Source organism: Gossypium hirsutum, chromosome D11 (genome assembly GCF_007990345.1).
Source record: "Gossypium hirsutum isolate 1008001.06 chromosome D11, Gossypium_hirsutum_v2.1, whole genome shotgun sequence".
Classification (NCBI taxonomy): domain Eukaryota; kingdom Viridiplantae; phylum Streptophyta; class Magnoliopsida; order Malvales; family Malvaceae; genus Gossypium; species Gossypium hirsutum.
The window spans coordinates 16,993,656-17,009,578 of record NC_053447.1 but is presented as its reverse complement, the minus strand read 5'-3'; the positions used below and the strand labels follow the sequence as shown (position 1 = coordinate 17,009,578).

At 34.1% G+C, this 15,923-nt stretch overlaps 1 protein-coding gene and 1 long non-coding RNA gene across 2 annotated transcripts; one reads left to right on the top strand and one right to left on the bottom strand.

The window, feature by feature from the left end:
• Positions 1 to 81: 81 nt before the first annotated feature.
• LOC107912644 (fatty acid hydroperoxide lyase, chloroplastic) lies at positions 82 to 9,273 on the bottom strand. Its single transcript, XM_016840918.2, has 2 exons — positions 8,450 to 9,273; positions 82 to 1,216 (listed from the first exon to the last, which is right to left on the bottom strand). Exons 1-2 carry the CDS (start codon positions 8,951 to 8,953, stop codon positions 182 to 184), a joined length of 1,539 nt encoding a protein of 512 aa, XP_016696407.2. The 5' UTR covers positions 8,954 to 9,273; the 3' UTR covers positions 82 to 181.
• LOC121223798 (uncharacterized) lies at positions 3,837 to 9,186 on the top strand. Its single transcript, XR_005921173.1, has 2 exons — positions 3,837 to 4,325; positions 7,923 to 9,186. It is a non-coding gene; the product is annotated as an uncharacterized lncRNA (long non-coding RNA).
• Positions 9,274 to 15,923: the final 6,650 nt, after the last annotated feature.

Sequence of the window (15,923 nt, the reverse complement as noted above, 5' to 3'; positions counted from 1 at the left end):
CTTTATTGTAATTTCTCTTCAATAACTCATGCTTCGTTCCAACTATCATTTTTCTTTTTTATGGATTTTCACTAGCGTTGATGACGCAAATTAATCATTATTCATTCCAATATATTTGAAGAAAGGAATATTTGTTCAGAGAAAATATAGTATATATTCTCTGCTCCTATCTAATTTATCATCAATTTGCCTTCTCGACGGCTGTTATTTTACCAGAATCCCCACTGATTGAATCATACTTTTGAAATACGCGAGCTACAATTAATGAAGCTGACATTGTCACCAAATCCTTTGCTGCACATTGCTTGTTAGACTCAGTCGGTGATCCGGTCTGCGGCCCATTCGACCAGAACAAGTAGCTCAGTAATTCTTTCCCTTTCCCCACAAACCGGTCCGGTTTAAAACTCTCTGGTTCATCAAAAACATTACTGTCCCTCATGGCCAAAGGCTGATACCCACAAAGCAACTCACCTTTTTTTATGTCGAAAGCCGAGTCATGAGAAGCGAGTTGAAAATCCTTCCTAGCTCGTGCGTACTGAAGTTGAACCGGTGGGTTCATACGCAACGTCTCATAAACAACTGAGTTCACCAGCTCCATGTCTTTCAACGAGTCAAAACTCAAACCAGATGAGGACGACCCACATACTCGTTTCACTTCGTCTCTTAACCTAGCCTGTAATCCAGTTTTATCACTGGCTATGGTGCCGATCAATGTGGGTAAAAAGAGGGAGAAACCACCGAAGGCATTGAACCCAAGAGTGAATATCAAGTTGTTGATGGAGTCGGATGCGGAAAGACCGAACTCCTGTTCACCGCGCTGAACAACTTCTTTACCGTGCCGCTCAATGAAGCTATAGAGCTTTTGGTAGCCCCCACTAACGAGGGCGGAAGGGTAAGTGTAGGAGTGAAGAAATATCTCAACCAGGGGCTGAAAAGCTAGGACAGGGACGGTGGGGAGGAGTTGGAGGCCGAGCCATAAGTTGATGGTCAAGGGACCAGAATTGGCAACGGCGGGGTCGAGGGCAGGGTCAGCTCCGAGGAGGGACTTGCTGAGGAAGTAGAAGAGGAAGGTTTGGAGGTGTGAGAAGAAGGATGAGGTGCCGTTGGTGGAGATTTCGGATTCAACGGTGTCGAAGAATTTGTCGAGGTTGGCTTGGAGTTCGGCCACCCACACCTTGGAGCTCCGCTTCAGGATGTCTAGGGAAAAGTTCTTCAGCTGTTGAATTCAAACACCGGATATTGCAATCTCAGTAACATGCAAAGTTGATCTAATGTCTAACCTTGCCTCGCCCATTTGATATATTTTTAGATATATGAGAAGTTCCCTTTTTCTCCATTTCTCTCTCTCTTTCTTTTACACTCTTTTTTTTTACAAGTCTAATCTTTGACTATTTTTGGGACTTATTAATTATTGTTTACTTGTTAATTTGAATATGGGTTTATTTGGTGAGGATTAATTGTATAATTTAACTTAAAATTTTTATTTGAAATGATGATTTAACGTGTCATGTTAGTTTATGATTATACTGTTAATGACAATTAACAGCTTAGTGATTAAAATATTACAACACGATAACACAAATGACTAAAATATAACATTTCAAACATAAGTGAGTTGAGGTATAGTTCAGCTTTCAATCATACCTCATTTTTCAAACCTTTTCCTATTCTAAATGGTCACATCATGAATAAATAACTTTTTTATTTATATTTTAAGAATTTTTAAAAATTAATTATTATAAATATTAAATTAAACAATCAATTAGATTCAACTAATTTGAATAAGATCTGAAGTCACGAATTTGAGGGGGACAATTGTACTAAATGATCTAAAAAAGGTTATGTTCTTGCTTTAACATTTAAAAATCAAATTCTTTTTAAATCGGTCTCCGTAAATTTGTATAATTTCATTTTTAAAGTGTCCCTAATAATGTCGTTTACACTTTACAGTCAGATAGAGAGTTCTAGCTCTTTTTCTTTTAATCCATAACGTATGATAAGATTAATTTATAAATAAAAATCTAAAATTTACTTTTAGACTGCCATTTTATTTTAATTTAACATATGGATTACCTATATTATCAAAATCCCCACACATTTACCTAAAATACATCATTATCAATTTCCTTCAAAATTAAAAAGCATATATGGAGAGAAAATTTAGGTTAAATAAAATTGTTTGTAAAAACGCTCTCTGGATTATGTTGGTTATCATCATCTCAACCAGTGTCTGTGAGGGAGATAGAGACAACATCAATGAGGATCGTAACACAAAGAAGGTTAGATTCTAAGAAATAGGTGATGACCATGGGGAAAATATGGTGGTTGATTCTGTCCCGGTGTTCAGAACCTCTTGGAAGGACAAGTTATTGGAAGGGAGAGTTGTTGGTTCTTCTACTTCTCCTATGACTTTGGAAAGTTGTACTGATGAGGAATTTGATTTTGAAGATGGTGATATCTCAAGATCTACTGTCAATGGAATCCTGGCCATTGACTTCTCTAAACGAATTCAGAAGCAACTGGTTAAGGACATGGACTCAACGGTTGTGGTTAAATTGCTGGGGTGCAACATAGGGTACGGAGTCCATTTGAATCAGATTTCTAGTCTACGGAAACATTCCCAACCGTTCCACCTCATGGATGTAGAGAATGGATACTATCTGGTAAGATTTCAAAACAAAACAGACTATAAAATGGTTTTAACGCAGGGTCCACGGGTTGTGTTCGATCATTACCTTATCGTTCAGCCATGGTCGATGGATTTTAATCCTCTAAAACCCTTTCCAAGCATGGTTCTGGCTTGGATCCACTTTCTTGGGTTACCGGGGTTCCTCTACAAGTGGCGAGTTTTAAGAGAAATCAAAAATTTGGTTGGAAAAGTAACCAAACTTGACATAAAAATCGACAATGGGGCGAGCGGTAGATTCGCTAGAATGGCAGTTTTTGTGGACTTAGAGAAACCGCTCACCTCTCAAATTTTAGTTAATAGGAAAGTTCAAAAAGTTGAGTTTGAAGCTTTACCAGCTGTTTGCTTTACCTATGGTCGTTATGGTCCTTTGAAAGGCCTTTGTCTTTCTACATTAATAGATCAGAATATAGACGTTGATAAAGGAAGGGTCTTCGATTCGTTGGCCAAGGAATTCAATTCGACGGCGATGGGGGATTCATTTGGGCCATGGGTGATCGTTGAACGTAAATATAGGCGTTATCAGGTTGGCATTCAATCTCATAAGGCAAAAATTATGGCTACGAGATTGGAAGGGTCTAGATTTGAAGCCTTGAATTCGCTGGATGTAATTTCTGTTGAAAAGGGGGAAGGTGAATCTGCTACTTTGGGGGCTAAGTTCTAGCAAAGACCTTTTATAAAAAAATTTAAAAGGTAAAAGAAAATGGCCGAGAATTGGGCCGTCGGATGGAGAAATGAAAGATAGTAAAAATATGGGCCAATCACCTGTAATGAGGACCAACGAGCTGAGGGGAAATTTTTCATTTGAGAAGGACGGGCTTGGGACTGGAAATGTTGGTGAATCTGCTACTTTGGGGGCTAAGTTCTAGCAAAGACCTTTTATAAAAAAATTTAAAAGGTAAAAGAAAATGGCCGAGAATTGGGCCGTCGGATGGAGAAATGAAAGATAGTAAAAATATGGGCCAATCACCTGTAATGAGGACCAACGAGCTGAGGGGAAATTTTTCATTTGAGAAGGACGGGCTTGGGACTGGAAATGTTGGTGAGGGCTTGGATAAATCGGTTGGGCATGCGGGGGTTGTGAGTGGGCTAGTGCAGCTGGAGATTCAACATAGTTTGGATGCCCCTTCTCAAAAGCATGCTGGACAGGCCTGGGGTCATTCGACCAAGAGGGAACCAGCAGGTATTAATATTCTTAAAAATGCTTCTCCTACTATTCTATTTGATAATTCTTCTATGCACATTAATCCTACTTTTGAAAGCCCTATAAAGACAGTGGTGGACTTGAATGCAGAATTTCCAGACCCTAATAGGCATTCAGTAGTTACATTCAAAGAAAATTGACCTAAATTCCTTAACGAATAAGGTTAAAGATGGGGCATTGTCTTGTGAAAATCCCATTGATAATGCCAAAAAAGGATGTTTCTGGTGGTAAAAGAGCAAAATGCCGTCTTGGCAATATCATTAACATATCAATTAAGAGCCGTGGGGGATACTTTAAAATTGTTGGTAGTTCTCGTTTTCCACTCCCTAAAGCTATGAATTCCATGGCAAAAATTCTCAGCACTCAAATGGAGTTGGTAAAGGAAAATACGGATGTTCTTAATGTCAGTGCTGATTCACCGAATGCCTCTTAATGGTTGGTTCTCTTCTACCCTTTTAATATTTTTTTTTATAAATTTTACGATTTTTTGTTGGAATTGTCAAGGTTGTGCAAGCTTGAAGTTTCTTTGTGTTTTTTATAAATATAATAGGGAACATAGACCAGATTTGATTGGCCTTTTCGAAACAAGGGTCAGTGGTAGCAAAGCAGAGTCGGTCATTGCAAAACTTAGATTCTAGTATTCGCATTGGGTAGAGGCTATCTGATTTTCAGGTTGTATTTGGATTGGGTGGAGGGAATCGGTGTTTGTTCAGGTCCTCAAAAGTCATCCTCAGTTCATTCTAGTTAAGATTGTTAGCAACATGTTCAAATGACCATTTTATGTCATCTTCGTTTATGGTAGTCATGATAGTCGGAAACAGAGATTTCTTTGGGGAGCTTTGCAAAGACTTGTTCCATTTGATGGGTCTTCATGGTTGGCGATTAGGGATTTTAATGCCATTTTATCTCATTCCGAAAAAGAGGGGGGCGAAGCATTGGGAAAAGGTGTCCACTGTTTGGGGATTTCATAGATTTGTCTAAATTGCATGATTTGGGTTTCAAGGGACCACAATTTACTTGGCAGAGAGGTGGGGTTGATGAGAGATTGGATAGGGTTATCTGTAATGATGATTGGAAACTAAATAATATTCAAGATGCACTGGAAAAAAGGAATCGACCTACCTTAGCCAGGTCAAAATTGAAGTTAGAAATAAATTTAAAAGTGTTTTACATAATGAGAAGATCATTTGGTGCCAAAAGCTAGGTGTGATTGGTTATTACTTGGTGATCGTAATACTAATTTATGGAAAGGTTGGGTCATAATATTCGCTCAGCCATTGATCCTGGTAGTTGGACTCCCATTCGCCTTGCTCGTACAGGTCCACCTTTGTCCCATCTCTTTTTTGTAGATGATTTGATTATTTTTGGACATGCGGAAGAATCTCAAGCCAAGGTTATTAAGAATATTTTTTATCAGTTCTGTAGTTATTCGGGTTAAATGATTAAAATGCAAAAAACTAATATTTTCTTTTCCAAATGAGTTGATGGTAACCTTAGGAGACGTCTAAGTAAAAGCTTCGAATTCCAGGAAGTGAGTAACTTGGGCTTTTATCGTGGTGTTCCTCTTCTTCATGAGCAGGTCTTTAACAACACTTGAGATTTGTTCTGACAATGGCTAGTAATAAATTGTCTAGCTAGGATGTCAGACAGCTCTCTTTAGTTGGGAGGGTGACCTTGGCTTAGTCGATTTTGCTCTCAATCCCGAGTTACTTTATGCAAACTATGCTAATTCCTCAAGGCCTTTGTAATGAGATTGAGCGCATAGTCTAACAATTTATATGAAGCTCCTATAATGGTGGTAAGAAGATGGCTTTAGTTAGTTGGGACTCGATGTGTCAACTTAAATCAAATGAGGTCTAGGGTTGTGACATTTGAAAGAGCATAACTCTTCTTTTATGATGAAGATCAGTTTTAATATCGTCTGAAACTCTAAGGCTCTTTGGGTTAAGGCCCTACGATTGAAGTATGGGGTTCAAAAAAGTTTACCTAAGACTTTATCAAGAGAAAATTGTTCTTTTTTATGGAGATCTCTCTCTAAGGTTTGGCCCCTCTTACGCAAATTTAATATGGTCTATTGGAGATGGGAGTTGTATTAACTACTGTCGATATCCTTGGATCCCAAATTATGGACCATTGTTTAAACAGGTACCTTCCATTGCTAATCTTAATATGGACTACCCTCTTAGAGACATGGTCACTGAAGATGGTTCGTGGAATTTAGAGCTATTTCGTCTTTGGGTTTCTGAAGAGGTCATTAGTAGGATCGTAGGTGTCCCACCGCCTCATCCATCTTTTAGACCTAATAAAATTATCTGGCAAGGCACTATGAATGGTTCCTTTTCTCTCAAAAGTGCCTATGGTAAGTTACGAGATGGTGTTTTGAACTTAAAATATTCGATTTGGCAGCTTCCGTAGAAGTTTAAAGGACCTCAACATGTTAGATTCTTTATCGGGCTTACCCTTAAACAACGCTTACTTATGAATGCGAAAAGGGTAAGGAGAGGAGTTGGTAATGATAGTACGTGTGGTCTTTGTAGTCAAGATTTCGAAAAGGTTTTACACGTCCTGAGTGACTGTCCCGCGGCTAGAGAAATTTGGAACAAATTTATTCCAAGAGAAAGGTTATCTAGCTTCTACTCCGGAACATTATTCAAATGGATGTCAGGTAATCTTCAAAATAATCAGTATCCCATTTTGGGTGAGGTTTTTTGGTCGTGTCTATTTGGAATTATTTCTTGGCGCATTTGGAAGAACCATAACATGTTTATGTTTCAAGGCATCCCTTGGAGCATTGATGAAATTATCAAAGTTTCCTTTAGCTGGGCTAGACAGTATGCCTTAATTTCGAAGCTTTTTCCTCACAAAAAGTTCAACTCTGGTGGTAGTTCTCAGCTTTCTTGTAATTGGGTGTGCTTGAACACAAACAGTTCGGTATGAGTTAATGAGGTTTTTGCTGCGACTGGTGGTTTAGTGAGGGATCATAACAAACGGTGGATGTTCGATTTTGATAGATATTTAGGAAATTGCACAATTTCAAAGTGTGAGCTATGGGGTATATTGGGTGGTGTGAAGCTTATTTCTGATCATTGTGTGGAAGGAGTCTTAATTCAAATAGATTGCCTTGAAGCCGTTAATGCCATTCAGGAGGGCTCTATCAGAGATTCTAATTCTGCCTTGATTAGAAAATTTATCAGCTCTTGGGAAATTTTAAACATTGGAAGATTCAACATATTCCTAGGAAAGAAAATGTTTTTACGAATAACCTTGTTAAGATGATGTGAGACAGAAGAATCGGGTTAAGATTATTTAAAGACTCTCCCTTGAAAAAGCTAGTTTAACTTAGTTTTATTGTCATTTTTTCAAAAAAAAAAACATATATTACCTTTCTTAGTATTTGTTTATTTTTGCTAAATTCATTATTTTTATCCCAATACCAGCAATGATTGCTGCTGTTCCGGTCTTTCTCCATATTCCTAAACGTGTTTTTTTTTTTTTTAATTTTACAAAGGAATAAAATTAAAAAAATTAATTAAGGTTAAAATATGCTGTTAGTCCCTCTATTTTGACAATATTTGAGATCTAATCTTTATATTTAAAAAGTTAATTTTTTTCATTTAAAGATCTTAATCCAATCATTAAAATTATAAGTATTTTTTGTCAAAATTGTCAACTTAAAATTTTGATTAAGTTGTCCTCACATAATATAGTATATAATTGACAGAAAATAAACATGTTTAATTAACAAATTTTGATAGAATCTATTAGAGAATAATAATAATTGGGACTAAAAATTTTAAATTGAAAAAGTAGAAATATTGAAATTTTAACTTTTAAAGTAAAAAGACCAAATCTCAAATTCTATAGGATTAACCAATCAATTAATAATACTTTTCATGTTATTAATGAATTAAATCAACGTGTTTTGTTGGAAATATTATTTAGTTTTCCTGCCTTGTCTATTTCTCTTTGAACTTTCTTAAGATCCAATCAATTAAGAATCCATCTTGATCTAGTGTTTTAATTTGTACGCAGAAGAAACTAAAGGACAGGACAAGCCATAAATATGTGGTCCCCTCACAGCAACCACTCCTTTGGTCCACCCGCAGTGGGGGCGTCCTAAAAACAGCCTAAGCTTTTTGTTGTTTTTCATGGCAAGTAATTTTTGTCTTCTTTTACAAATGGTGATGTATTTAGGTGTGATTAGTGAAAAAATAATAGTGACTATAGGGTGAGATAAAAAATAAGTTAAACACGTCTAATTGCCCCCATCCAAACCCACTAAAAATCGGCACGGAAAAAACACTTTCAAAGGGAAAATGATTCATAGTTAGGAAGAATCATCCCTTCTCCTTTCTTTAATTATTATTAAATAAATATATTTATCAGAGTCAAAACCTGATCTTCAAATATTTAAAAAACTCTCTGCTTACTTGTGATTTTTTTTCCTTTTATATAAAAAATGGAAAAAAAAAGACCCAGAATCATGGAAGAAATTGTTGAATCAGGTAGAGTTTTTAAGTGAATATTGAAGGGAAAAAAATTGAGAAAAGCAAGCGTACCTGGGCATGTTTAGGCTCAGAGGTATCGAGATAAGCACAAACCCTAGTATTTCCGGTGTAGCCGACGCTAGGCATGAAATCCCCTAACAAAACATCTTTTTTCTCCACGATTTCCATGTCGAAAAGATGAGCGAATGATTTGCAGTCAACAATGGCGACGACGTTGGGGTTCACTCGCAGGAAGAAAGGGAAACTTGGGGGAACATTGGTACGGAAAACCGTGCTCTTGTGCTTCTCCATTCTCGACCGGAAGAAGGTGTCTGGTCCTTGGAACCAGAAGTAGTCTAGACGGTCGGATATCGGTCCTACCAAAGGCCACCCGTAGGATCCTGGTATTGTACGGAGTGGGAGGCTGCTTGCTTGCCTTGATGAAGATGGTGATGATGGTGTTGACATTGACTGAGTTGCCAACGGCGAAGAAGAAGATGATGGTGTTGACGATGACGATGACGGTGGCATATTCATCATTCTACTCATCATCATGGTTGCCGTTGCCATGGCCATGGAGCAGTAGCTAGAGTGTTTACTGTGTCTCTTTTATTCTCCACAATTCTGCCTTTACAGGATTAGCTTACCTTGTAAGTAGGGAAATGACTAAATTTGGATGGGATACATCATGAGCTACTCGGAAATTTTGGAAAATTAAGTAAGAAGGTTTTGTTTGGATAATGGGAAAAAAGAGGGAGAAAAAAATCAGAGGTTATAATGACACGGTGCTTATAATGAGATTTCTTGGATTTATATACACTATTCAACCTCTTGTATTAATTGCATATATTCGTTTTACACCCATACTTTACTAGTGAATGCTTTCACGTTGCAAGTCCCTCCACATTTTTATTTTTAAGAATTTATTATTCTTACTTTTCAATTTTAAAAATTTAAGTCTAATTATTAACACATTAAATTTGTTTATTAAATTTATTGATACAATATTTTAATAAAAAAAATACTCACTTATTAATTGTGTAATATAAAAATGACATTATAATGAAATTTATATTTTTAAATTTGAAAAGTAAAAGGGCTAAATTCATAAAATTAAAAATAAAAGACTAGATTTTAAATATATAAAAACTATATGTACTTTTTGGTCCTTTGATTTTAATCAAGAAAAATGTGTCTCCTTACAAAAGAAAAAGAAAAAGAACAAGAAAAAAATGGTAAATTTACACGTCAAGTCCTTAAAACTGCAGATAGTTACATTTTAGTCCTTTGGCACCATTGGTGCTGCTAATCTCATTGGCACCTTTGGTGCCTCCAATGTGATTGACCTGATCAGGCTGTGTCAGGTTTTTTTTCTGTTTTTTGTTTTTTTTGTATATTTTGGTAAATAAAAAAATTTTATAATATTTTTGTAAATAAAAAAAGTTATAATATTTTGGTTATTTTTTATTTTTTTATAATAATTTTGTAAAAAACCCACATAATCCCATTTTGATTTTGTATTTTAATTTCTTTTTCATGTTTTTCCTTTGGTCCTAACAATTTTAACCCCAAATCTAAAATTGCACCAAAATAAAGAGTATTCAAAACATCGGTCAATTTAGTCACTTTCTTGTAATTTTTATGTTTTCAAAATCCTAGGAGCTCAAGCTAATTGAACCATGTCATATTTTATGATACCGTTAAAGTTTGAGGATGTTACTATTGTTGAATATTTAAAGTTTTAGGGACCAATTTGATAGATTTTAAGTTTAGTATTGAAAAAAGACTAAATTGTAAAGTCAATTGATGATTTTGTGCAATATGGGCTAAATTGCGCAAATTTCAAAATTTGGGGTAGAAATGAGAAATAGGAAGTTAAATTAGGCCTAGAGTGAAATCGGTATACAAATTGGTGATTAAATTTGAAAGTTATTTTAGTCCTGATTTTAGGGACTAAATTGAATAAAATATAAAACTTGTATAAAATAGCAATTGATTGTGAAAATGGTTGTGTATTGACAATTTTATATGTTTATGCTAATCTGTAGCTAACGTTGACTCGAATTCCTCGAAAAAGAAAGGAAAAGACAAAACCGTCAACGAATAGCTCAGAGTTTTCGGTTTGTATTTTTATAACCCGAATATTTTCAATTGTTGCATTCACGAGCTGCACTACATGGTAATAACATAAGGTAAGCTGGAAGTGATAGGACAAGTTGAATTGAACCGATTCAAATTAGTTGTTTGTGATAAGGACTAAATTGAATAAATTTAAAAATATGATATATTGTTATAATTGTGCATTTGAGTTCAACTAGTGATGAATTATGCTGTCACATATGTGATTTAGTGATTGGTTGATGAAATTATATTATAGAACTGAGAAATTGAGTATAAATGAAATTGAAACAATGGTGGATAATGGATATCAATTTATAAGCTTGGAATTATGGATTTGGTTTTGTACGATCTAATCAATTCGATTGAGATAGAGAAAAATGTATATGCTTCAACTATAATAGCTCGGTTTAAGATTTGTAAATAGGTTAAAAATTAGGTGATGTAATAGGATTTCTAGATTAACATGTTAAAATGCGTTATAGAATTTATATTATGTTTTAATGTTCGATTATAGAAATACCACTAAGTTATACTCAGCGTACGATTTTGTTTTCTGTACACAAGTTAGATACCTTACAATTACGTCGACTTAGCATCTAGTGACAAATCCCGAACTCACATGTTGGTGATGTGTTCATTTTAGTATTGGCATGTACCTAGGATGTCTTATGTTTATATGGATTGTATTGGTATTTTGAGAAATTATATGTATACAAATATATTTATGTGTGTGTGTAGTATAAGTAATGGCAATGATCATGTTAATGGTATTTGGTTGAGTACTTGGATTGTATAGTTGATAACTTAATTTCTAACTAGGTAAGCTGTTATAAAATAGATGTGCAAAAAGTGACTCTTATGCCTATATTATGCTTGAAATGGTTTGGTAGTTTTGGTGTATATGGAATGAAGTTGAATAGGAGTCAATTTGAGATTGTTTCAAATGGTTAGTTTGGTGTTAATTGAATCATAGTTTGAGGTGCCTTGGAGGACATATTGAAATGGTATGCACATAATGTTTTAGTTTATTTTGGATTATTGATTGAGGTGCCAATGTGGCATATTGGTTAAGCACATAGGTTGGTTGTTATAAATGATGATGTTGGTTTGAATTTGATGCTTTTGAATTGGTTTGGATGTGATTAAATGGATGCTTGTTGCTTAAGTTAATGTAGGTTGAATGGATTGAATTGAAAGGTATTTTTTAGGTACACACGACTTAGCACACAGCCGTGTGCCCTATACGGCCTAAGACACAATTGTGTGGCTTGTAGGTTTTGGTTGATTTTTGGTGCATACAGCCAAAGTTTGTTACACAACCCAGGGACATGGTTGTGTGATGTATTTTTGAATATTTACACATTTGACCTACACGGCCTTGACCATTTGACACAGTCAAGGGACACAGTCGCGTGACCCCTATTTTCAAATTGATCATTGTTTAATATCGAATTATTTTTAACCTTCCATATGCTCGTTATAAATCCAAAATAGATTGAAGAGCATGACATACTTGCTCCTATGTGATAAATTGATATTTATTTGAGATTTTGATAAATAAATTGCATGTAATTGTTTGATATTTGTTCCTAGCATTTTATAACTCGGGTTTGGCGACCAAATTGGGTAAGGGGTGTTACACAACCATCATTATTAAATAAGATATATTGATTTGCTTTACCTTCAACTCAACACCGTAAGAGTCAAGGTCCTTGAATCTGTACTAGATGCATTTTTTGTATTGATAAATATTGGGTTAAAAAAATGACAGTTGCATTTCCCATGAAAGAACTTGAAACCTATGGATGTTGATAGGGGTGTAGCCAAACGGGGCAAGTAGGGACTTTGGTGTATGACTCGGTTCCAATGGTGTCAAAAAATACGGTTTCAGAACCCCGTTTTCATAAATATTAAATAGGAAAATTTATGGGGCTAGTATATAGATGAATTGAAATTTGGTTCAGTAATTTAGCCAAAATTATAGTTAATTAAGACCCAGGAACTAAAATGTAAAAGTTCAATCGCTATCAAGTTTTAATTTACAAAAGGCTTAGGGACTTAAATAACAATTAATCAAAGGTTAAAAATGGTAAATAAACTATTTTCCAATAGGAGATAGTGCATGATGATGACATCTTCCACTAATTGTGATTAAATGTTAATTATGTTAATTAAACTATATTTAATTAAATTAATCAAGATTAATTAATGGTTAATTATTATATAAAAGAGAAAGTTAGTGGAAATTGCACCAATTTTCTCATTTCTTCTATCGTCCACCATTTATATAAAACCTAAGAAAGCTTCAAAGTACTTTAAGCATTCAGTCATTGATTTATGTATGAAATTCAAGTCATTTTCTTGTAATTTTTATAGATTTTAGGTAATGGAAGCTTAATTTAACTAGCCTGTATACCAATTTGTGGAATTGTTAAAGCTTTTAAAAGTTGCCATTATTGAGAATTGGATGAATTTGGGTGAAATTGATAGGAATTAAGGTTAGATTATGAAAATGACTAAATTGTAAATATTAATTGTTAGTTTCGTACATTAGGGACCAAATTGAATAAAATAAAATTTTGTTATGAAAATAGAAAGTAGAAGGTTCCTAATAAGTATATGTGAAATTGAATTTTAACCCGAAGCTTTCGTCTAGGGACTAAATTGAATAAATTGAAAAATATATTTTTCTTTGTAATTGAATGTAAATTGGATAGGAAATTAATCATGTACATGTTTTGTGATCGTATGTAGCTAACATTGACGTAGATCTTGCGAGAGGGAAAGGAAAAACGAAAGTTGTCGACGATTGACTCAGAAACTCGATTTGTATTTCTATGATCCAGGATCAATTTAATTATTGCATATTTGTGATATTTTGCATTATATGACATTGAAGTGAGTTGAAAATGATCATTTGAATGGAATTGATATGTTTGAGATTGATTATCGAGATAGAGGATTAAATTGAATAAAATAAAAAATAGCTTAACTTGAAGGATATATGATATTGGTATTAAATTGCATTGAAACAGGTTATGTTATATGATGAAATGATAAATTAATTGATGAATTGAATATGATGAAATGTGAATTGAATTATATGATGGAATTGTATAATTGGTTACCCTATTAACTGTTTGGGTAGAGTTAGATATAGTTAGCATGCCAGAAAATAGATTGAGTACGGGTTACTTCGAATATATCTCGATGAGCTTTAGGCACATTTTCCTTCAGATGTACCGATGAGTGCTAGGCACAAATTTTCCTTCAGTTATCCAATAAGCATTGGGCGCAATTTATATACTTCGAAATTTCGATAAGGCACTGGGTGTCAAATTTGTGTATTGATTGGGATTCATGTATCCATTCGATTCTAAGTCATGTTAATAGGGGATATAAATAGCTCAATTGGTTAAATGATGCTTGAAATGGATTAATGTTATGAAATTGAACTATGAGTACTTAAATGTGATATATGATTACTGATAGCATGTGAAAGACCATGTGAACCGATTAAATGAGCCTGAAGATTGATATGGAAAGGTAATGATCGAATTGACTCGATTCAAAAATGAAATGTGAATTTGATTAAATATACTAAATTGGATAGAATTGTGAACATTAATGATATTAGTATGATATATTCAACTAGCTTGCTAATTGGGGTAATATATATATAGTTGATTCATTTGACATATTTGAGATACCTTGTGGCATATACATGTTGTTTTTGTGGATTGAGGGTTAGCGTGATTTATATATGAATTAGTTGATACTGGTATTTGAATTGGAAATATGCTATTAATATAAACTTGTTTTGCTTCAACCTAAATCATGGAAATACCACTAAGCATTATCGTTTAGCATATGATTTGTTTTCTCCGTGCGTAGGTATAGGTACATCTCAAGGCCCCGAGAAGTGATTCCATCATCCAAGAAGCAATTTTTGTAAAGTTATTCCATCTCCGTGCGTAGGTATAGTAAACACAGAACAGATAGTCTGCTGGGACAGTAAACACAGATAGAGTCCGTCGGAACAATAAACATGGGGTAAATATGCCAAAACAAGGGAAACGAGTGAAGAAGGGTGCAAGACCATAGCTTGGCTACGAAAACCTATAAAGTCTACTAAGAAACAAATCCGGAAAGTCCACCAAGACCTCAAGTGAAGGGTATACTGTCAGTGCAACAAGTATGAGGAACTATTGAAACACCCCTTACCTGGCCCGGCCGCCGGACTCGAGTAAAAAGATGCTACAGTAACATTCAACAATAGATAACCACTTTACTAAACAATACTTACTTATTGATAATTGATATTCTATATAATCAAACATATTAAAATTTAAACTCTGAAAGTACAGAATTGTAATATCCAAGCATAGAATAAGATCAATTTACAAAATTTCTGAAGTTTTAAAGAAAATAATGAAAATCTGTAGTTGGTATCGATATCAAAATGATACCTTTCTGAAAATCAATAACAAAATTGAATATTATTTTCTTTACAAAACAAGGGTATCGATAATTATTTTAAGGTATCGGTACTTTATGAAAAAAATATTGATACCATTTTGTATTCTGTTTATTTTAAAACTGTTCATATGGTCAAGAATTGATATCAAATGCCAAAGTATCGATACTTAGGTTCAAAATGATAAAAATGTCATCTTTTCAAGTTCATTTCATGTCAAAATTTCCTATCACACAAAAGGCATTAACTTTACCTATTCAAACATTTAAAAATCTAACCAATGTACCCTCATTGACACCATAGTTCAATATTCAAATCAAACTCACATTCCATACTAATCTAGATTCCATTCAAAGAACTAAAAAATTTATAAAAAATCACATACCAAACCTATCATTACCAACCAAACTATTCACAACTATTATACTATATTTCAATTACTTCTTTGAAACTTAAACTAAATAGCTAAAATCAAATTCACAAGCAACCTATTTGTACCAAATACAAAAGCTCGTTTACAAGCAAACTAAAATAACTTTACATCAAGCTAAAGTATACCATATGGAGTAAGTATCTAAACATATATAAACACACGTATACTAAAGCTTAGTAAGATCAATGGTCAAAATGATAAACTTACTATGTAAATTTATACAATTCACACATTATCATTTTATAAACTACAAACTTATCAATCAAAACCATTCAACAGGTGAGTCTTACTAGCAATACCCTTATTGAATAATATATTTAATAATACTAAATCATTCAATTTGAACTCAAAGTTAATCTATCAAGAAATCATATAACCATTTAAAATTTGCCTGATGAGCGATATAACGGATTCAGATACACGGTTAACCATCCAAACACACCAAAATGCTCAAGTGAGCTTAACCAACCGAGAACACACCTAGACACCAGGTGCCTAGCCCGTAGGCTAACATC